This window comes from Marmota flaviventris, chromosome 10, assembly GCF_047511675.1.
Source record: "Marmota flaviventris isolate mMarFla1 chromosome 10, mMarFla1.hap1, whole genome shotgun sequence".
Lineage (NCBI taxonomy): Eukaryota > Metazoa > Chordata > Mammalia > Rodentia > Sciuridae > Marmota > Marmota flaviventris.
Genome location: NC_092507.1, coordinates 119,279,325 through 119,301,035, shown reverse-complemented (window position 1 = coordinate 119,301,035; position 21,711 = coordinate 119,279,325). Strand labels below are relative to the sequence as shown.

The 21,711-nt window shown below is 57.1% G+C and overlaps 2 protein-coding genes and 1 long non-coding RNA gene across 8 annotated transcripts; all 3 read right to left on the bottom strand.

Moving 5' to 3' along the window:
- Positions 1–597: 597 nt before the first annotated feature.
- Positions 598–3,267, bottom strand: LOC139707297 (uncharacterized). Of its 2 annotated transcripts, none has more exons than XR_011708955.1 (3): positions 2,818–3,267; positions 2,291–2,538; positions 598–698 (listed from the first exon to the last, which is right to left on the bottom strand). It is a non-coding gene; the product is annotated as an uncharacterized lncRNA (long non-coding RNA). The 2 variants fall into 2 exon arrangements; XR_011708956.1 differs by having other exon boundaries at positions 2,291–2,396.
- Positions 3,268–4,586: 1,319 nt separating this feature from the next.
- On the bottom strand, positions 4,587–16,553 carry Pbxip1 (PBX homeobox interacting protein 1). Of its 4 annotated transcripts, none has more exons than XM_027920783.2 (11): positions 16,477–16,553; positions 13,759–13,844; positions 11,359–11,482; positions 11,073–11,137; positions 10,822–10,987; positions 9,076–9,312; positions 8,928–8,951; positions 7,904–7,986; positions 7,691–7,822; positions 5,882–7,110; positions 4,587–5,549 (listed from the first exon to the last, which is right to left on the bottom strand). In XM_027920783.2, exons 2-11 carry the CDS (start codon positions 13,807–13,809, stop codon positions 5,450–5,452), a joined length of 2,211 nt encoding a protein of 736 aa, XP_027776584.2. In that variant the 5' UTR covers positions 13,810–13,844; positions 16,477–16,553; the 3' UTR covers positions 4,587–5,449. The 4 variants fall into 4 exon arrangements, with proteins under 4 accessions (XP_027776584.2, XP_027776582.2, XP_071474502.1 ...); XM_027920781.2 differs by lacking the exon at positions 16,477–16,553 and adding an exon at positions 15,301–15,374; XM_071618401.1 differs by lacking the exons at positions 8,928–8,951; positions 16,477–16,553 and adding an exon at positions 15,301–15,388.
- A 1,035-nt stretch (positions 16,554–17,588) lies between these two features.
- On the bottom strand, positions 17,589–21,698 carry Pygo2 (pygopus family PHD finger 2). Of its 2 annotated transcripts, XM_027920842.2 has the most exons (4): positions 21,369–21,385; positions 20,917–20,966; positions 20,405–20,566; positions 17,589–20,299 (listed from the first exon to the last, which is right to left on the bottom strand). In XM_027920842.2, exon 4 carries the CDS (start codon positions 20,249–20,251, stop codon positions 19,238–19,240), a length of 1,014 nt encoding a protein of 337 aa, XP_027776643.1. In that variant the 5' UTR covers positions 20,252–20,299; positions 20,405–20,566; positions 20,917–20,966; positions 21,369–21,385; the 3' UTR covers positions 17,589–19,237. The 2 variants fall into 2 exon arrangements, with proteins under 2 accessions (XP_027776643.1, XP_027776642.1); XM_027920841.3 differs by lacking the exon at positions 20,405–20,566 and having other exon boundaries at positions 21,369–21,698.
- Between the last annotated feature and the right edge of the window lie 13 nt (positions 21,699–21,711).

Below are 21,711 nucleotides of genomic sequence, written 5' to 3'. Positions count from 1 at the left end.
GGATATGGGTGCACGTCTGCGATCCCAGCACCTCAGGAGGCTGAGGCAGGAGGGTTGCAAGTTCAAGTCTAGCCTAGGCAACTCAGTGAGACTCTGTCTCAAAAAATAAAACAACTGGGGATGTACCACAGTGGTACAGCACCCCTGGTACTGGAAAAAAAGAAAAATCTGCTTTGTGTTAAACTGATCCTGTTAACCTCACGGACAAGGAATGGGGGCCCCACATCTAGCACCGGTTGGAACTTGAATGTTAGTTAGCCTCTTTCCCCTGCCAGCTCCTGTAACCTGATTTCAGAACAAGCATCCTCTTGTCCCCCAGCAATAACCCTCAGTTTCCTCCTTAGACATGAAGTAAAATTAAAATATACCTCTACCGTACAGTTGGCCCTCTGTATCTGTGGATCCCACCTCCCTGGATTCCATCAGCTGCAGATTGGAAATATTTTGGGGAAAGAATACATCCATTCTGAACATGTACAGGCTTTTTTCTTAACATTAGTCCCTAAACAATGCAGTATAACAACTATTTACATAGCATTTACGTTTTTTTAGGTACTATAAGTTCGCTAGAGATTACTTAAATAAAGTACACGGGAAGCCAGGCAACGTGGAGCATGTTATAGTGACAGCTGGCTGGGAAGCTGAGGCAGGAGGATCACAAGTTGGAGGCCGGCCTTGGCAACTTCGCAAGACTCTGTCTAAAAATAAAAAAATAAAAAGGCTGAAGATGTAGCTCAGAGGTAGAACGCTCCTGGGCTCAATCACCATGACCAGAAAAATAAATCAATAAGTAATAAAGTACAGGGGATCTGTGCTGTGCACAGGTAATATGCAAATTGAACTGGGAGACGGGCCAGCGAGAAATGAGAGACGGAGACCAGGCAGAGATTCACAGGAGAGTTTATTTGTCAGAGGGGACAAAGGCCCTCTCTCCATAGACAGAGAGAGGCAGAACAGGCTTGGGGTTCAAGACTTATGGGGGATGCTCAGGGTTAAACTGGGTAGGGCATGGGCAGTGAAGGGTGGGTTGAAACCACCCAGGAGGTGAGGGCCGGGGCTGGTATGAGGGGGTGCTGAGCCTTTCCTAGAAAGCCCTTGGGCAGGAAAGCAAAATCTTTCTTAAAATTGCATCTGTCACTTAAGATGGCCGTCCAGATGCTAAGCAAGGACCTTACACAATACGATGTCATTTTATATAAGGGTCCAGAGCAGCCATGGGTTTTGGCAGCCATAGGAGGTCCTGGAAGCAATGTCCCATGGAAACCAAAGGACAGCGGGACTCTGCAGCTTGCAGATGCCTTTTCATGATCTTAAGGGGAATGTTTAACCCTCAAAGCCGCCTGTGAGAGGGCTACTGCGGAGTCTGCTGCAAATGAAGAGGGCTGAGCCCTAAGCCACGGGGGCATCTGGCCAGGCCCCTGGGTGGGCACAGTGGGGACCTAACTCTGGCTTTTCTGACCCCAATCTTGCTCAGGCCAATCTCTAATGAGAAGAGGCCCAGCTGGGCCGCAGCTGGCCTGGGATACAGCAGAACTGTGAGTGGGAAGGGTCACTCCATGGGGGAGCGGGCAGGCAGCTAATCTGCAAGCCAAAGGCCACCAAAGAGATAGGCAGTGACCTTGAGAAAGGCCTGTGAGAAAAGGGACAGGAAACTCAGATAAGAGCCTGAGTGGGTGACAAGAGGCAGTTTGGGGGGGAAGGAACCAGAGGAGAGATCCATGGCCCCCAGCCCACCCCACACTGTCCCTCCCAGACCCCTGCTGGGAACATGGGAAGGGCCTTTGCTCATCTGTGGACCAGAACAAGGCCAGATGAGGAGCTGTCCCTGGATCTGGGTGGCCCTGGGAGGTTCCCATGGCAACCGCCAGCCAGTCCCGGGTCTGTCCCGGGGTCCAGCGGAGAAGTCTGGAAGCGGCTCTTGAAGAGAGTGTACACGCCCTGGTCCTCAAGGAGATTCGGGGTGGTCAGGCATGGAGGGGAACCACTGCCCCCAGGACAGGCTGGAGGCTAAGGCCCTGGGGGCAGGGACGGGGGATCCCCAGAGGAGGGGACAGGAGGGGACAGACCCGAAGGGGCCTGGGTGAGAGGAGGGGAGCTGAGAGTATGAGGGCAAAGGACAGGTGGAGCCTGGGAAAGAAGTGGCCCCAGGGGAAAGAGGTGAGGGGGGGGGGGAGGCCCCCGGGAGAGAAAGGGGTTGGTTTGGTTTGACTCGGAACCAGGGATTGAACCCAGGGTGCTTGACCACTGACCATCATCCCCAGCCCTTTTCATGTTTGAAACTGGCTCTCACCGAGTTGTGAGGCTGGCTTTGAACTCACGGTCCGCCTGCCTCCGCCTCCCAAGCTGCAGAGATGACTGTGCGCCTCCTGGCCTGGCTGGAAAAGTCGTTTGGGGGACTGGCCAAAGAAAACAGGATTTTTCTACTTGAAAGCAGACGACCCAAGCAGGCTACCTTACCTCCAGCGATCCCCCCAGGTACCCCAGAGTGATGCTCTTAGGGCAGAAGGCCTCTTCTTGAAAGAGCTACGCAGACTTCCCCTGGAAAGGGCAGGAGGTGAAGTATTGCCAACAACAAGGGCGTACACTGCCAGGGCCCAGCCCAAAGCCTGGCACAAGCAGCACTGTGCCCCCAGTGGCTCTACCCACAGGACCACCCCACCACTGCCCGGCCAGGAGTGGTCCCCAAGCCACGTGGGGGTTTTGTCTGTCTGTTTGTAGGGTTGGGAACTGAACCCAGGGCACTAGCTGGGCAAGTACTCTGCCGCTGGGCGGCATCCCCAGCCCTTCCCGCTGCAGCGGGCTCCCGTCTCCACTCACTGGCCTCCAAGTCAGGAGAGCAGCCACGGCCGGGTCCTTCCTCTTCACCAACATGACTGATGGACGTGATGGAGGGAGGGGCCTCAACGCTGGGGTGGGCATAGGATCACCCCCCAAGAGCGCCCCGAGAGGGTGATCACAGCTGCCATGTCCTGGCACCCTGGCCTCCCGACACACCCCTGGGGTGGATAGCTGTCTTTTTCTCCCTGACTCAGCACTTTGAGAAACCCCAGCTCAGCGTATCTGCTTCCTGAGAGGCCAAGGAGAGGAGGGGCTTGGGAGGACCTACCAGCCTCTGGGAGAGATCGCTATGCAAACAAAGGACGTGGGCCCTAGAAACGGAACCAAGGCCAGCGTGAGAATCAGGGTCCCCTGGGAGCCCAGGGAGGCCCGTGTGTATCTGCACCCAGGGCCCAGCACCTACCCCGGGTACCAACTCCTGCCCACCCTCCAGCCTCAGTGTCCCTCAGCAACCCATTTACCACTCAGCTGTTCAGGCTGCAGAAGGTGAACAACGTGAACAGGGTAAAACCAGGCTTCCTCCTGAAGAACTGTGCTCCATGGAGCCTAGTGCTGAACCCAAATCCTGGGCCTGAGGTCCCTGCTCCTTCCAACCTCACTCCAAAATTAGAATCTGACTCCTTCCTAACCCCCCCCCCCCAGCTTGTATCACTGACCATTTTCTGGAGAGGCAATTCTGCCTTAGGCCTAACTGCAGTTCCTCCTGCTGCACAGAGCAGCCTCCACTGTACCACAAGCTTCATTTATTTATTTATTTGGTACTGGGAATGGAACCCAGGGCTGCTTTACCACTGAAGCCAGTCCTTTGTATTTTTTGAGACAGGGTCTCACTAGGTTGCTGAGAGTTTTGCTAAATTGCTGAGGCTCATCTCCAACTTGGTGATCCTCCTGCCTCAGCCTCCCGAGTTGCTGGGATTACAGGTGTGCACCACCACGCCCAGCTGATAATAAGCTTCCAAGGTACCTCTGCATTCCCAGGGATTCACTGTCCCTGGTACATATCAGACTTTACAAATACCTGCAGAATCAGTGGTCCTCACTCCATCCCCGCCAGCCCTCCTGCCCCCACCTGAGTTAACATACTTAAAGCCCTTAAGCAAGTCACATTCACACTTGCTAAATAATACAGAAATCCATTATGGCCCTCCCCTCCTTGATTCCAATACTCCTCTGACCTGGCCTAAGCAGTCATGGTGCTCACAGGATTCTACCCCAGCCCTGGCTGGGAGATTCCCAAAGGAGGCCAGAAGCCCAGGGAGCTGCCAAAGTCATTGAGGTTAGATGTCAGGAAGGACCCTCCCAAGAGCCAAGGAGATTCTTGGTCTTCTTGGGAAAACCAGCCAGTGGAGCAGGACCCCTGGTCAGCGGGGTGGGCCCTGAGACAGGGGTGATAACTAGAGGGGGAGGCAAGGACTGGACAAATGTAGAGCCCGGATGCCACCTAGTGGCTCCCTCACCTCTGTCCCAGAGCCCTGGGGGGAAGGAAGATGGTGCCCTCTACCAACGGCTCCAAAGGCCATAACTTTTCTTTCTTTCTTTCTTTTTGGTGGTGGGTGGATGGGGTGGTGGAGATTTAACCCAGAGGCGTCTTAGCACTGGGCCACATCTCCAGTTCTTTTAATATTTTGAGATGAGGTCTCTCTAAGTTGCCCAGGCTGTCCTCAAACCCGAGACACTCCTGCCTCAGCCTCCCCAGTCACCGCCGCCATCACACCTGTAGGTCGTAATCTGAGTGCCAGAACAGGACAGGAGTTTTAATTGTTTTATTCAATCTCATTCTCAGCCCTTCAGTCCCCTTTTTTGAGGATAAGAAACCCAAGTTCCCAAAGATTAATTTGCCCAAGATCACTGGCCCGGATTTGAGTCCACAAAAGTCCTCTGCTCTTTTCCCAGCTCTCCGGGCAGCTTGGAGCAGAAAGAAGAATTTCCAGCCCCAGGGCCTGGGCTTTGTGGGGAGGGCACGGCAAGGAGGAAAGGCCACACAAGAGGTGGTGAGTACCAGTGCCTAGGATGTCACCCCCCACTCGGGTGGGCAGCTGCACGGTGGCCCCTGGGCCTAGAAACCACCCCTAGTGACAAGCGTCCCCATAGAAGTCTATAATTTACAGAAGTCTCTAGTTCACACGGGGAGGTGAGGCCATGTGAGAAGCAGGGGGAGGGGACTTCACCCCTAGGGACGGCTGCTTCTAAATCTAACAAACCCCAGGGCAAGCCCTCGTGCTGGGCAGCCAGCCAGTCAAGTCCCAGGGGGTGCCGGGTCAGCGCGTGGGGCTGGAGGCACACACGGGAGGGGACAGAGCTCTTGGGCTTCAGAAACAGGATGCCCTTCCCCCACTGACAGCAGGCTCCTCTGGGTCCCCTTCAGGCTGCCCAGCCAGCCCCAGGGCCCTGAGCATTTGCATATATTTGCATAGCCAGTAAGGTGGGTCCAGCTCGGGCCTTTTTGTTGCGAAAGTGACATCAGTGCTGGGTGCGTTCTGCTCCTCTGTGAAGGCTGTCCAGGGACACCACACCTGGAGAGCCAGGGGCATGGCTGGGGCCTGGCCTCCAGGGGTCTGATATCGCTGGGGATCTTGGCTGGGCCCAGGCTGGGCCATGCCCCAGGCGGGACTCAGCCCCTGGGGTGGGGGTGGGGGTGGGAGCGGTGGCTAGGCTCCTCCCGGGGCCCCATGTCTCTGGGCTTCCGCAAGTGCTTGTCCTTCTTCCCCGACCTGTAGGAGGACACGGTGGGATGTGGGAAGAAGAGGGCTTTAGGGGGTAATCATGAGCTGAAGGGACCCCCTCTTCCTCCTAAGGAAGCTAACTTGGCACACCCCAGGCCTTGCAGGTACAGGGCAGAGCCACCCAGGAAAGATCCCCCAGCCCCAAAGGACACCGAGGACCCTGAGGTCCCTCGGGAAGGCAGGCAGTGTATCGGGCTGCTGGAGACAGCAGTGGACAGAAGTCCTTAGACTAAAGTCCCCTCCCCAGGCCCAGGACCCTGCCTCCTTCCATCCTTCCCAGCGGCCTCCCCTGTCCCCCCAAGGCCCCCACAGCCACCCACCTCCTCTTCAGCGCTCTTTCTCCAAAGAAGTGAGTAAAGATGAAGTCCTCGAAGTCATCCACCTCATCGTCATCGCCTGTCTGTCTCACCGCCACCTCCTCCAGGCTGTCCTCCAAGGCATCCACGAAATCCCGGAAGCGGAGGCGATCATGCCGGAAGATGCCACCCTCGCCAAAGTAAGCGGGCGAGAGGGGCAGCTCCTTCATCAGCTGGCCAGCCCAGGGCAGCCGAGCCAGGTATGTCGTCAGCAGAGAGGCCAGCTCCTGCTGTCGCACAGGGGCCAGCTCCGTGCCAAAGAAGGCCAGGCCCTCCTGCCGGGCACACTCGGTCACGCCCGAGCAGCCCTGCGGGGCCCGGAACCTGCGCTTGGACAGCTCCTCCCAGGCGGGCAGGGGCGCGTGGCCGTCTCCAGTGTCTTCCCTCCACCGCGGGTGCTTCTGCCTTTCCCCAGAGTGTGGGCTCCCGCCTCTCCTTGGGGCCTCCCTGGGGTCCTGTCTCTTGCCGTCCTTCCTGCCCCCTGACTGCGCCACCCCTGGCTTCCCCTCCTTCCACTTCCCGGCCAGCTCCCTGTCCTCCTTGTCCCCCCAGCTCTTCTTCCTCTCCCAGCCAGATTCCTCTCTCCTAGGTCTCCAGTGCTCAGCCTTCCGGTCCCTCTGCCCATCACGCCACTTTTCTTTTCCACTCCACTCCCTGGAATTCTGGAAATGGGGTTTCTGATGCCAGACCTCGGAGACATTGGCAGAGACCACAGGGTCCTGGCCCCAGCTCTCCAGGCCCTGCAGTGTCTGGGCCAACCGGTGGCCCAGCTCGGCCAGGCCAGCATGAGCAGGGGCCCCTCGGCTGGCGTCCTGCAGGCTGCGCTGCAGGTCCTGCTGCACAGACCCCAGCAGCCGCCTCTGCCTCTGCAGCTCCTGCCGCAGTGCCTGGGCCTCGGCCTCCAGCCGCTCCTTCTGCTCCAGGAAGCCAGGGTCCGGCTCCTGCCCCCGGGGTCCATGCTCCTTGGTGGCCTTGCCCGGCTGCGGTTCTCTGCCCCAGGGGAGGCACAGCCCGTCTGTGCCCCGGATGCAGCTGGCCTCCAGCCCTTGGAGCCGCGTCCTCAGCTGCTGCAGCTCCGACTCCAAGGCCCGCTGGGAGGCCTCACCCTGCTGCAGGGCCCCCCGGAGCCGGGCGTTTTCCTCCTCCAGCCCCCTGGGCTGCTGCAGCAGGCTCTGCAGCTCTTCTTTCTGGGCCTGGGATATGGTCAAGGATGGAAGAAACCAGAGTCCTCGTCCGACTGGACCCAATACCTCCTACCCCAACTCCACTCCATTACCGTAGGCAGGGGCCCAAGCCCCTATGATCTGGGACACCCGAGGACTCGGCTCGTCCTCCTCCCCATCCTTACCCTTAACCAGGCCCTGGGATTCCAGAGTCCCACCCTGGGCCCCGGCGTCGTCGATGAGCTTATATAACGGTACTTCTTAGATTCCCTAACGACGGCCAGTGGCCAGTGCGTGGCCCTCGTGGCCCCACCCACCCCGTACCTGGAGCAGACCCTGTTAACTGATCCTAACCGCTGGGCCTGGCACATCCCCCTCCACACAACGTCCCAGGAAGACCACAGCAATCAGTCAGAGGGGACATGCCACGTGAAACAGGGACGCAGCCTGGCACAGGCCTTAGCAGGAGGCCGTGGAGAGAGCTAGGAGGTGCCCTGCACATGGAGGCCCAGGGAGATGCTCAAGGTGGGTGGAGAATTGGAGGAAGGACACTAGGACAGACACCTGGCTAAGGGGGCTAGCGAGCCAGCGTCCCCCTGGCCATGCCCACCTGCAGCTGGGCCTGTAGCAGGCGGATGTCCTGGTTCTCCTTGGCCAGCTTGTCCAGGAGAAGGCCCATGTGCTGCAGGCTGGGGGTGCTGTCAGCGGGCACCGCGGCCTGCAGCTGATCCCTTGGCCTCTCCTAGGGTAGAAGAGCCGGTTACCTCACGCTCCCCAGGCTGTCCCGGGTTCTCCCAGCAGGCCCACACCCCTCCACACAGACCTGCCCGTCCCCCGCAGCGTCCACCAGCTCAGGCTCTGACCCAGGATCTGGGAAGACCTGAAGGTCAGCTTCCTCCGTGGGCCCTGCGGGAAAGTGAGGTCCTGAGCCTGTGCCGAGGCCACTCCTCCCCACTCTGTCACCCACTCAGTCACCCTCCTGTCCTGGACAAACCCTGTAGCAGGGAGGTCCAGTGAGATAAAGGGCCAGAGTCACCCTGAACAGCTGGCAAGGTCAAAACTGAGAAGTAACGTGCAACACCCGCCTCCCAACACCCGCCTCCAACACCCGCCTCCCAACACCCTCCAACACCCCCCCACAACACCCTCCTCCCAACACCCTCCAACACCCCCCCACAACACCCCCCTTCCAACACCCTCCAACACCCCCCCACAACACCCCCCTTCCAACACCCGCCTCCCAACACCCCCCACAACACCCTCCTCCCAACACCCTCACACAACACCCTCCTCCCCACACCCCCCCACAAAACCCTCCTCCCAACACCCCACACACAACACCCTCTTCCCAACACCCTACACACAATACCCTCCTCCCAACACCTTCCTCCCAATACCCCCCACCCAACACCCCCCACAATACCCTCCTCCCACCCCCCCACAAAACACCCTCCTCCCAACACCCCCCACAAAACACCCTCCTCCCAACACCCCCCACAAAACACCCTCCTCCCAACACCCCCCACAAAACACCCTCCTCCCAACACCCCTCACACAATATCCTCCTCCCAACACCCCTCACACAATATCCTCCTCCCAACACCCCCTCCCAACACCCCCTCCCAACACCCTCCTCCCAATACCACACAACACCCCCCCACAACACCCTCCTCCCAACACCCTCCTCCCAACACCCCCCCACACAACACCCCCTCCCCACACCCTCCTCCCAACACCCCCCCACAACACCCTCCTCCCAACACCCTCCTCCCAACACCCCCCCACAACACCCCCTCCCAACACCCCCCCACAACAGACGAGCACAAGTTGGGCTCCCCCCCACTCACCAGTGTCCGACTCCAAGAGGTCACCTGGGGATGGAGATGCCAGGCTGGTGAGACCTCAGGGGAGGGATGGGGTCAGGGAAGGTGACAGTGGGGCAGGAGGACAGGGTCCGATGCCGGCCAAGGCCCAGGCAGGGAACGTACCACTCACCGGAGAAGAGGAGGACCCCCAGGCCCAGCAGAACCAGGGCGCCCAGGAGGCACATGTTGAGGGAGAGGCCCAGCTCCCCGCCCGCGCTCTGGCCCCTGGCCTGGTCCTCCACACGCAGCGGCGTCCCGGGCCGAGGCGGGCTGGGCTTCCGGCCCCGTCGCCTCCGCAGGCCCTCGACGTCCACCTCCGTGTCATCCTCACTGCTGCTGGAGCAGCGGCCCTCCTCCCTGACCCAAACTGGAAGAAGGGACAGGGACAGGGCTGTGAGGGAACTGGAGAGACAGGACACAGGGACAGAGGGGAAGTGGCAGGTGGCCCAGAGAGGCCCTCAGCCCCGGCCACAGAGAGGACATCTGAAAACCCTGCCCACTTGTGCCCAGGCGTCCAGGACAGCGCCGGCCCAGCCTGGAGGCAGGAGACCCGTCCTGTCAAGCTACAAATGAAAAGAGCCACGTCTTAAAAGCATCCTCCTTCCTCCAACCTGTGGCTCACTTCCAGCTTCTGCGGCAGCCACCACCCTCCCTTGACACTCTGGCCCCTTCAGCCTGCCCCCTGGGCTCTTCAGTCCTGTGGGTGGGGGTCTCCCTGGTCCTTCTCTGGTCCCCAAGGCCACACGCCCTCCCTCATTCCACTCACTTCCCCTCAGGGGAACGAGTGCCCAACCCGTGGCCCCACTGTGGCCACCCGAGAGCTCTGGCCACTGGCCTCTGGTGGTCCTTCAGGAACCAATCATTCAACACACTGCCTCCAAACTGGTTCCTTCTGGTGTCCCCCAATTCAGGGGACGGCCGTGTTGCCACTCATCCAGCTGAGCGAAGCCACCTCACATCAGGCCGCCTGAAGCTCTAACGTCCAGCCTCTTCACCCCCCACCTGCCCTAGCTCGGGTCTTGCCTCCCCACTGCAAGCTGCCCCCAAATGTAGCCAGGCCCCAGCTTCTCCCCCTTCCAGCACGTTTTGTTGTTGTTGTTGTTGTTTTGGGTTTTTTGCGGTCTCGGGGTCTGAGCTACAGCGCCAGCACCTTCTATTTTGAGACAGGATCTTGCTGAGTCACTGAGGCTGGTCTCGAACTCACACCCCTCCTGCCTGTCTCCTGAGTAGCTGGGATTAAAGGCGTGTGCTGCTGCACCCTTCTGTTCAACAGAGAAGGACTCCTCACCCCTCTGCCTCAGTCCTGGACACAGCCTCCTGCACACCAGAAAGGTGGTCCCACCCCTGTGTGAATGCCTCAGCCTCGCTCGGCCTGGAATGTTCTCTTCCTCCTGCCCTCAGTTACGCCTCTATGTTCAAATTCCTCCCAAATGGCATCTCCACCCATCCTGACTCTCCTTTGCCCTCCACAGGAGCCATGTCTGAACCATCTCCAATTCTTTGGGAGCCCCTTTAATTGAACCTCCTTTCTGTATCCCTCATGGTCTGACTTGCAGCTTGGCTCCATCTGGCCTGCTTCTTACCCAGTCCTGAGCCACCCTCCTTCCCTCCTCCTGGGCTGGGAGCCAGCACAAGAAGGGACTCTGGGAATGAGGGTTGAGTTCCAGAAGCAAGAAAAGAGGGGGTTCCATGGCACAGAGGAAAGAGTCAGCCAGATGTGAGCCCTGAGGTGTGACCTTGGTCAAGTCACTTAACCTCTCTGAGCCTCGATGGTAGAGAGCTGCTGAGTCCCAGGGCCCGGAGCTGAGCACATGCTCAGCAGCGAGGACTGCTCCCTCTCCTGAACCTTCCAGAAGAAGAGCAAAGGGGCTCTCACCTGCTTTGGGGGTCGTGGACAGGCTCTGCAAAGGGCTCCGGTCCCCCAGGTCCTGTGCGTCTGGTCCTAGGCTTGCTGTCTCGGGAGTCTCCTGCGAGTCTTCCTGAACGACCGCGTCTCCTGGCCCAGGAGGCTCCACATCACAGTCACCACCTCCCAGAGGACCCTGAGGGGACACAGCCCTGAGCAGAGCCCACAGAGCCTGCACACATCCCTGCCCACTTCCTCCCTGACCCCAGTGAAGTCCTCACCTTGACCTCAGGCTCCCCTGGCAGAATGCGGTCACACTGAGGACTTTCAGTCTGAAACAGGGTCCCTGTGGGGGGAGAAAGGCCCGGGAGATGTGCCACTTCCCCAGCTGAACTTCCTAGTCACCTGTCTGGCTCCCACAGACCCTCCCCAGGTGGAGGGGCAGGAAAGAGCCGGGAGGGACCGAGGCGAGGGGTCTATAAACTGAAGACTAAACCGCTTCCCTGTCCTGAGAGCAGATCCTCCAGGACAGGGAGGACAGCCACCCCGCCCTGCTCAGGACACTACCTTCACCCTCAGCTGCAAGCGACTCTTCACCGACGGCCTTCGGCGGGCTCCCAGGGGCCGGGAGGGCTCTCTCGGACTCGGGGTCCACCCTGGGTTCTGGGCCCAGAGTCTCCACAGGAAGGCTCTAGGGGGGAGAGGGGTGCGCACGGGGCTGCTCCAGGGGAAGGCAGCAGGACACAGTCGGGAGCAGGGGCTAGCGGCCTACTCCGGGACCCCAAACCGCATCTCAGACACTCAGCTGAGAGCTGACCCAGGGGTCTCCGCCCAGTCACTCTCCACCCTCGCTCCAGAGGCCACGCTTCTGTTAACACTAGCAGCACTGCTAGGAGGCAGGGACCCACACACCCAGCAGCCCCTGGGGAAGGCCTGCCCGAGCCCGGGGGCCCCCCACATCAGCAGGACTACTTTTCCCGTAAGTGAACAACCCGACTCAGTCATTAGCTGGGGTAGGGACAGCAAGAGAATAACCCCCCTGGGTCAAAGTCCTCATTGACTACCCCTGGTGCCTAAAGGTCAGTGACATTCCCAGGGTCTCCTCACACCTGCCCAACCACTTTTCTTCCACCTATCCTGGCCTTTCCCATACCCACGGCTCCCACACAGGCCCAATCTCCCGCAGGTGCTGACAGAAACCCCCTGTCCCCGGTCACAGCCAGCCTGACTCCCTGGGTACCCACAGCCTCTCCTCCCTCCGGCCCACTGCGTGCCCACCCCACCCATGGCTCCTGCTACCACCCCAAGGATAATTCTTTTTTTTTCTTTTCTTTTTAAGTTTTATTGGTACCAGGAGGGAACCCAGGGGTGCTTAACCACTGAGCCACATCCCTAGACCTCCTTTATATTTTATTTAGAGACAAGGTCTCATTTAAGGTTTTGCTTAGGGCCTCATTAAGTTGCTGAGGCTGACTTTGAACTTGCCATCCTCCTGCCTCAGCCTCCTGAGCTGCTGGGATTACAGGCGTGGGCCAAGCATAATTCTTGACCTTGGTCTGTTTCTTTGCAATTTTCAGATCATGTTTTACTCATAGTCACCTCATAAGGCTACAAGGCAAGAATCACAATCCTCATTTTATAGGGGAGGACAGAGAGGGGACATGGCCTGCCCAGGGTTCAACAGTCAGCAATGATAACCCCACCCCAGGCCAGGGCTGATTGAGACCACAGTGCCTGTCCTTCCCTAAACTGCCGCCCCTCTGCCTGTGAGCCCTTGGCCTATGTATCCTGCTCAGTGTCATTGCTGACGTGAACTCCTCACTCCCAACAGGGCTCCTCCCAGCACCTCAAACTCAGTAAGTGGAAGCCAAGCTCCTCTCCCCCTTAGTGATTCTAATACATAAGGTGCCAAGGCTGGGAATTCTCCAGATCCTTTGTTTGTTTTGTTTTACAGTATTTGGGAGTGAATCCAGGGGCCCTCTACCGAGTTACATCCCCAGCCCTTTTTATTATTTTAAGACACAGTCTCACTAAGTTGCCCAGGCTGGCCTCAAACTTTTGATCCTCCTGCCTCAGACTCCCAAATTGATAGGATTACAGGCGTGTTCCAACGTGCCTGGCTCCACATCCCTCTGACATCCTGTTTCCACCCCGTCTCCAGGCACTAATCCCCATCCTGCATCCCCTTTCTCCCTTCTCAGTGGTTTTAGGAGCACAGGGGTCCCAGGGGCTTCTATACCACCAGCTGTTATCTGGACGGCTATAGAAGCCCTTGTCCCTGGCTGGGTGCAGTGGAGTGGCACATATCTACAATCCCAGTTACTTAGGAGGCTGAGGCAGAGGACTGCAAGTTTGAGGCCTTCCTGGGTAACTTAGTGATCCCCTGTGGAAAGATTAAAATTAAAAAGGACTAGAAGTATAGCCCAGCGGTACAGCATCCCCGGGATTAAATCCCCAGTACCAAAAGCAAAACAAAACAAAACAAAAACCCATGTTACTGTCCCACTGTCCCTGTTCTCACCCAGCCCACACAGTGGCTTCAATATCTGCCCAAAGCAATGAATGCTGGACACCCCCAAACAAAGTCCTCCCTGACTGCCCATCAGGAGGAGGCTGGACTGCCTCACCAGGCCCTCTGGACCTCTTACAGGGTTCCCAGGCTCTACCCCAGCTTCATTTCCACCCCATCCAATGGCACCCCCGGTTCACCCGCACACGGCTCTCGGGCCTTTGCTCTTGCTGTTCTCCCCGCTCTTCTCAGCTCACCCAGCTGGTGCCCTTCCTCCAGGTACAGTCCAAGTCAACACCTGACCCTGGAGCCAGAGCTCCCTCTCCCTCCCCAGAGTTCCTCCAAGGCCAGCAGGAGGTGATACAGGTGACCACCAGGATCAAGGAAGGGGACACCCAGAAAGCAGCCCACCCCTTCAGGGTCCCTTCCCGTGTGGTCCCCAAGTCTGTTCTTCCTACCTCTGAGCCAGCAAGCACCCAGCTATTATCCACATCTGGGCAGGTGGCCATAGTGGTGAGGTCTCTGCGGCTGCTGGGGCTGCCACCTGCAGAGAAAACCTCTTTTAAGGACCAGTTTCCTTCAGGAGCGGCAGGATGCAGAAAGCAGTCTTTTTTTTTTCTTCTTTTTTAAATATTTATGTTTTAGTTGTAGTTGGACACAGTAGCTTTATTTACTTATTCTTATGTGGTGCTGAGGATCCAACCCAGGGCCTCACACATGCTAGGCGAGTGCTCTACCACTGAGCCCCAGCCACAGCTTGACAGGGTCCCAAGGACGAGGACTGGTCAGCAGCCTGCAGAGCCAGGCCAGTTCCAGGCCTTCTGATCCTGACACCTCAGCTCTTTGGGGCAGAATGTGCCTTGCAAATCAACACCTGCCCAAGTCAGAGAGAAGCTGCCTCCTCCAAGGACCCACAGGGCTTGGGAACCTGGACTGACCTTGAAAGGTCAAAGAATCCAGGGCTGGAAAGACCCAGGTGAACAGAGTCCAACTCCCTGAGGTTACACTCAGGGAAGAGGAAGAGGAAGTTTGCAAAGGTCAACTGACTTGCCTTGCCAAAGACCAACAGGTAATAAGAATGAAGACAACTTCCAACACCAGACACCTCCACAGTCACCACCCCCTCCGGCAGGGCCTCCTCTGGCTCTAAATCTCCCACCACCGCCCGCTCAAGGGCTCTGGACACCACTCACCCACTAGCTCCCCCAGGATCTGATTCAGAGTGGGGGTGGACCAGGCCCGGTTTGTTTGTTTTTAAACCTCCCAGATGATTCTCACTTGCAGCCAAGGTTAAGAAGCACTGGCCCACCTCAGATCCACCTGGAGGAGGCACTTTTAGTCCAGCTCCACGCTCACTCTCCATCCTGAGTTCTGCCCCCCCTTACTAGCTAGCTGCAGGGTCTGGTCTTAGGAAACTTGAAAGGTGACTGAGAAAAAGGGGCTGTGGCAACTACCATGTATAAAGCACTTTACAGTCTGCAAAACATAGGCAAGGGCTGGGGTTGTGGCTGGGGTGGTAGAGTGCTTGCCTAGCATGTGTGAGGCACTGCATAGAAATAAAAAGTTAAAAAAAAATAGGCAAAAATCAGGACTCTGGCCCTGTCCTCCGCTAATCTGCTCTGACTTGGCAGAGTGGGGGCTAGGACATTATTCCAGCCTCCAAAGCCAGGCATAAAACAGGATCACACGAGAGGGACCTTAGCCAGGTGTAGGAGTGCACAGCTGTAATCCCAGCAACTCAGGAGGCTGAGATAGAAGAATCACAAGTTTGAGGCCAGCCTCTGTAACTTAGTGAGACCCTGTCTCAAAATAAAAAATAAATAAAAAGGGCCAGGGATGTAGCTCAGTAGTCAAGTGCCCCTGGGTATAGTCCCTAGTACAGCCAAAAAAAAAAGGAGGAGGAGGAGGAGGAGAGGGAACCGCCTTCATCCAAGTCCAACCCTGTGCCCTCGGGCTGCAACTGGGACCAGGCCTAAGGGTGAAGTGAAAGTTAAACTGACCCCTCAGAGTCCTGGGCTGTGATCCTTCAGAGGTAGATGAATCGTCGCTTCCCCAGGGGTGGGAAGGGCAGTAAACAAATATGACTGTAAGGAAACACTGGGGGAAAAGTGAGGCCAGGGGTGTCTGTAGTTCTGCCCTCAAACCCAGCGACTGGCCCATCTGCGGAGCTCGCAGTGAGCCCTGGCCAGTGTCCTGGTGACTTGGCCAGTCATGCTCTAAGATCAGGATGGGGGAAGGACACCCGCCCCATCCCACATGGAGGCAGGAGAAGGCTGCAGTGACGTCTCCACACCACGTCCAACAGGTCTCCACACCACGTCCAACAGGTCAACGCGGCATAGCTTTATGGCCATCTGTAGAGCCATAGCTGTTCAGCCTTGTGCTCAGTCCCTCCCCCACTGTTCTGTCATCTCCCCATCTCCAGTTGCTGCGTGTGACTGTTAACAGGTGGTGGCAGGAAGGAAGTGGCAGCAGCTTGGGCTGAAGTCCCTGTTTATCCCTGGCTGTGTACAGCCTGCTCAGGTCCTCCACAACTAGGCACCATGGCAACCCGGGTGATGTCAGACCCACTGTCTCCATGGAAACCAGCAACGGGTATTTGGGTCAACAAGACAAACAAGAAGTCTGGAACTCCTGCACTCAGGGTCCCAAACCCTGACATACCTCTCTCTTGCTTGTGTTCGCTCAACATTCCAAAAGATACCCCTGTTCTCCCAAGCCAGCATCTCACTGCCTTATTAGGAAGTTCCTTCTGCTCTCTCATCTCCACCCTTTCTTGCTGCGTTTTCAGAGTTTTTCTTCTCAGTCCTCTCTGAAGAAAATCCACTCCCTCCCCACTATCCCCTTTCAGGAGGGATTCAATAAAAATCTCCTGTAAGGATTGTCACGAACTTCTGCTTTTCTAAAAGACAGCCAAAGCGGGGGCTCTCCCCTCTGTAGAAAGCTAGCAAATCTTGCCTCAGGATAACTTTCAACCCAAGAGTTGTCCCCCAAACCTCTAAGCAAAGGACCTAGGGCCAGTTCCTGTTTTGAAAATGACCTTCCCCTGCCTTCCCCCAGTTCTAGGTTTTCGAAAGGCAGCTCTGTGGGTCCTCGGTGGTGCCCAGTCCTTCTAGAGCTCTACCCTCTTTTCCTTAGCTCCCATCTCCTGGGGCCCTTTCCCGCTAGGGCATTACCTGACCCAGCTCTGGCTTCGGACTTCAGCTTAACTTGTTTCCCCAGGTTTCCAGCCCAAGAGAAGAGGGGAGGCACGTGACCCGGGGACGGGCCAATGGAGAGTCGACTTCCCCAAGGGGGCGGAAACTTTTGGCCAATAAGAATTGAAATGGGAGTCGGCGAGGCCAGAGATCTCCGAGGCCCCCAACCTGGGACTGACCTCCTGTTGGGCGAGCGAGGGCTCAGCAAATGGAATTTTGCGTGGCCTTCCTCTCTTTCCTCGTGCCTAAAATTTCTGGAGGAAAGAGCCAAAACTGAAAGGTAAAGGGTGTTGTTCCCGAGATGACAAGGACAAGAAGCCAGGTTGGCCCAGGACAGACAGAGACAGCTGTAGGATGGGGGAAGGGAGAGAGAAGGGTGGCAGACGAAACAGCCCTCCTGCCACTCTTCCCACCGGCTCCAGCCACTGCTACTTTAAAAGCGGGTGGGGTCTGAAAAACATCCAAAAATGAAATCTGCTAGGATGTTGTGGTGGGGCTCCCCCTCCCTCCCCCGACCCCGCGGGGGTAACGGGAATTGAACTCAGGGGCACTGACCACTGAGCCACACCCCCAGCCCTATTTTGTGTTTTATCTAGAGACAGGGACTCACTGAGTAGCTTAGTACTTTGCTGTTGCTGAGGCTCGCTTTGAACTGGCGGTCCTCCTGCCTCAGCCTCCCGAGCTGATGGGATGATAGGCATGGGAGGGCCCCCTCACTCTGGAAGCTACCCTTCACCCCAACACAAACGACTGAGAGGTGGAGAGGATGAGCCCTAAACCTAGAAGAGTTCAAGCGCTTGGTCCCAGAGATCTTGGAGCCAACTGTCCTGCCTGGCTCCAGGCCCGGGCCAGGAATGTGCTCAGAAAGGAAAATGGGTTTCTCAGAGCAGGGACATGGGGAGGGGTGTGTCAACGCAAGGCCTCCTTGACTCAGCAGCTTGAAGCAGTCGATCCAAGGGGTTGGATCTTCCCGCCATTCCCACTTCCAGGGGCCCTGGGAAGTAAACATCCCCACCCACACCACACCCTTACCAGTAGTGACAGTGGTTTCAACCTGCCTTTTTGCAGATAAACAACAACGTGTCCTTGCCTGGATTTTAAAGTCATTTTATTAACCCAACCGTACAAAAAAACCCCACGACCACGTCTCTTGCCACTCCACTTTCTTCCAAAAAGTAGTGACGTCTACACTCCCCAGGAGTGGTTTACAGCTGTGGAGAGGGAGGCATACAAAAGTAGCAACAGGGGAGAAGCAAACAGAACCACAAACACAACACAAAGCTGGGGTGCCACCTCCACTGTTTCGGTGTGGGGAACACCAGCTTAGAGAAGCCCGAGGCCCACCCTCTTCCTCACAGCTGCAAAGGCTGTGGGCTCCACCAGGCAGTATCTTCCCTCCAGGTGCAGGTAGCAGAGAGAAGTGGGAGTAGGGACCAGAAGGTAGCCTTTGCCACCACACCCCGAGGGCTAGAGACCACAGACCACATTCCCTTCCCCGCCCTTTTGAGGAATGCACACAGGAGCTGTAAGGAACAAAAGCAGCCAAGAGGGGCTCCTGACCACGCCCCAGGCTCAGGGCTGGCAGGCAGTGCTTTAAAAAGAAAACAAAAACAAGCCCAGTGCAGGACTTTGGCTGAGACTAGTGAGGACTGCTAGATCACCAGGCCCAAGATGATACCTAATGGCTAGGAAAGAGAGAAGCAAAAATGTCCAGGCTCTCCTTCCTTTTAGTACCATGGCATTGAGAATCCTGCTGACTCCTCCTACCCCCAAGGCTGTGACAGGGCCTCACTAGGATGCTCCTATCAGGGAGGAAATGAGGTATAAGGTCTTGGTACCTTTCCAAGCTTTCCTCCAACCAAGCCAGGGAGGCAGGGGTATGAGGGCGCAAAAAGCTGAAGAACAGCACTGAGCTTAATGTGCAACAGATGGGGGGCCGGGGGTGCCAACAGAGTGCAGACTCCAGGACAACCCAGACTTCAATTATTCTGGTCCCTCAGACCACGTGTCCCAATTTTTTTTTTTTTTTTTTTTGGCAAAAATATGGTCATTAAGAGAAAAGCATGGGAAGCTGAGACCAGTGACTTTGGTATGAGGAAGATATGTCCTGACAGCACCTCTTACCTACTGTCATGAAGCCCCAAATCACCAAGAAACTGCCCTAGCTGGGAACGCGATTCTTCAAGCTGTTGGTGCTGAGGGAGGAGGAGCTGGACAGGTCTGAGAGAGGCAAAGGGGAAGGCAGAAAAAAGGAGGAATCCCCATTTATTCCCTAAAGAGGTCTCCCAGAGCCCATGAAATGGCTGTCGCAGGGATGGGAAGAGACCGGCTCCTCAGGCCAGAAACCTTCAATGCTTCACTCCAAAAACTAAGGCTAGAGCTGTGGGGCGAGACAGGGGTGTCAGGCACAGGTGTTAGATATCCATCATAGGCAGACAGGACACTCTTGCCCTCCTGAATTTCCTGTCCCCTTTTCTCTTGCAGTCACATCCCTAGGCTTCCTAATAGCCACAAAAAAAGCTGGCTCTGCTCAGCAGGGCTTTGGTTTCCTGGATCTCCGCAGATCTTAATGTGTTGTTTCCAGAAAAGTGAGCAACCCAGGCTCTTCTGTCCCCAGGAACCATCATGTTTCTGCTCCGTGAGGACGGGGAACCAGCGGAAACGAGGGCCAGGAGCCAGACAATCACCCTGGAGGAGCAGGAAGGGACATGTGCACTTCCCTGGGACCACCTCGCCAGTGTCACCCATCATTAGCGGCCACCAGCTGCCCCATGCCCTCGCGGATGTAGACAGACTGGATCTCCTTGGTCTTGAGGCAGAGATCACAGGCCCAGACAGCAGAGGCCTCAGTGGTCAGCAGCCCATAGGCGCTCTCAGTCATGCCTGTGCACTCGCGATGGAACCACTTCTGGCAGGAGGCCTCACACAAGATAGCATCCTGGTCGTCATTCACCTCGCTCCGACAGGCACCACATGGGTACACCAGGCCTGGGGGAGGTTGGGGCCCTGAACCCCCACCTGCCTTGCCAGGGGGTGCTAGGCTGTTGGCATCCGGAGTGCCGCCACCCCGCCCACTGCTGTTTGGGGGAAAACTGGGCTGATTCCCATTAACAGCAGCAGCTGGCGAGCCCGAGTGGGGCTCCTGGGGAAAAGCAGTGGGAGCAGGTGGATTCAAGGGCTTCCCCCCATCCTCACCACCAGGGCCAGGAAAGCCGGGGTCTGGACCAGGGAAGGGACTTGTGTTGGGGGGCAGGCTGGGGAGCCCCTGACCAGGTCTCTGTAGAGGAGAAGGGCCAAAAGGCACACCTGGCTGAGCAAAACGCTGGGGGAGAGAAGGAGGGCCCAGCTCCCCTCTGGGAGGCTGTCCCATGGTGGGTGAGATCATGGGGCCAAATCCCCCCACTGGCATCATCTGCCCACCTGGAGGGCTAAAGTTTTGACCCAGAGGCTGGCTGAAGGGTTGACTGGGAAAGTTCATGTTGCCTGGGGGTGGGTAGCCAGGGCCCTGGGGGGGCATGTTGAAAGCAGGTCCCATAGGATTAGGAGGAAAAGGGGGGGGTTGTCGGCGAAGTGTCTGGGGACCCCCTCCACCCCCAGTGCCATAGCCTGGGGGCACCTGGCCTGCCATGCCCCCTTGTACACGGAAGCTTCCAAAGGGCACAGGACTGCCAAGGAATGGAGGGGCTGCGCCCCCCACCTTAGGGGCTCCGAAGTCATCCTCAAAAGGGTTGGATGCAACCAGATGATCCACCATGGGAGTCGGGGGTGGTGCAAACTCCGTCAGATGTGAGTAAGCAGGACCCTAGTGGAGAGCAGATGAGGAAAAGGGTCATGAAGGGACACACAGAGATAAACCAGGAGAGTCCTACCAACAAACAGAACACACACTTTGGAGATTGATACTGACCAGCTCAGGTCTAAAATAAAGATGCGTCTTAGCATGCAACTGAAAAACACAGGGTGGTGAGCAGAGCCATCACAGCACCATGACTGCTTTGAAAGAGAGCAGAAATCCCAGCTTTGGCCCTGAAGTAGGTATTTAACTTTTTTTAAGCCTCAGATTTCTTATCTGTAAAAAAAAAAAGACAATGCCTACCTCCCCAAACAAAAAAATGTACTTCAGCACAATCCTGGCATTTAGAAAAGACTGATAGTGATGGAATTTATGTTATCATCATCCAGGACAGGAAAAATGAGGGAGAGGAAGGTTGTGACCCTGTCTAATAAGACCTTTGATCAAATCATTCTTGGGGGAGAATATTTCCCATGGAGTTTATTATAAGGTTGAGAGAAAGGACCAGAAACAGAACAAGACAGTTTTCTCTTCTCCCTGCACCTAACAGAAGACCAAACATGGCAACAGAATAGACACAGCACCCCAGAGGTTGCTGAAATTACCCACCAACAATGGTAATTCACCTGAGTATTTGACTTTCTTCGCTTCTTTTCTGGGCTCTTCATTTGCAGACCTGAAAGAGCAGCAAAAGAAGAGGCAAGCAAGTTTCCCTAAGGTTTTTCAAACTTTCTTCCTCCCAGGAACTGCTCTAATGTTAATTCAGCATATACTCGTTTATTTTAACAAATATCAATGAGGAGTCATATGAAAAATGAATTCTATGACCATACTCTTGAAAGACATGCCAGGTCTTGATATCACCCTACTCCAAGACTCCTGATATCCCACGTGGCTCCAAACCCCAAAGTCCATCCCTGACACCTGCCCCCGACCCCCGGAGGGCTAAACCTGCTGATCCTCTGACCAGAGCCTCCCAGCAGGCCCCGAGGCCCGAGGCCCACCCACCACCACTGACCCTCCCCTCGAAGGTTCCCGAGTCCGGGCCTCCCGACCCCCGCCCCCTCAGCGCTCTCACCGGCCTTGCCCTGCTTCCTCCCGGTGCTGGGCGGCGCAGGGGGCGGTGCGGGGCCGCCACCTCCCTCCAGCTTGTCCGGTGGGGGCGGCGCCGAGGCGGCCATGGAGTGGGGGACTGGGGTCAGCGGCGGAGGGGGGCGGAGGCGCCCTCAGGCTGCACCATCGCCGGGAAGGGGCCTCGGACAGCTCTGGCCCCCGAGCTGCAGCAGGCCGAAGACGCGGCAAGGGAGAAGCGCCTTCCCGGAGCGCAAACTGCGCGCTCGCTCCAGATTCACCGCTCGCCGCCGGCGGCAGCAACCGGAACCGGAACTTGCCTCGGCCGCCACCACCTTGCGCGGCGGGGG

Bases quoted from the DNA above. Each gene is read 5' to 3' on its own strand.
- Pbxip1 (XM_027920783.2), bottom strand. From the start codon at position 13,809: ATGGCCACCTGCCCAGATGTGGATAATAGCTGGGTGCTTGCTGGCTCA. The intron at 7,987-8,927 runs GTGAGTGGGGGG...ACTTTCCCGCAG, and splicing joins CCTCTTGGAGTCGGACACTG to GGCCCACGGAGGAAGCTGAC. The intron at 7,823-7,903 runs GTCTGTGTGGAG...CTTCTACCCTAG, and splicing joins ACGCTGCGGGGGACGGGCAG to GAGAGGCCAAGGGATCAGCT.
- Pygo2 (XM_027920841.3), bottom strand. From the start codon at position 21,471: ATGGCCGCCTCGGCGCCGCCCCCACCGGACAAGCTGGAGGGAGGTGGC. The intron at 20,967-21,368 runs GTGAGAGCGCTG...CTGCTCTTTCAG, and splicing joins GAGGAAGCAGGGCAAGGCCG to GTCTGCAAATGAAGAGCCCA. The intron at 20,300-20,916 runs GTGAATTACCAT...GCTCTCCACTAG, and splicing joins GAAGAAAGTCAAATACTCAG to GGTCCTGCTTACTCACATCT.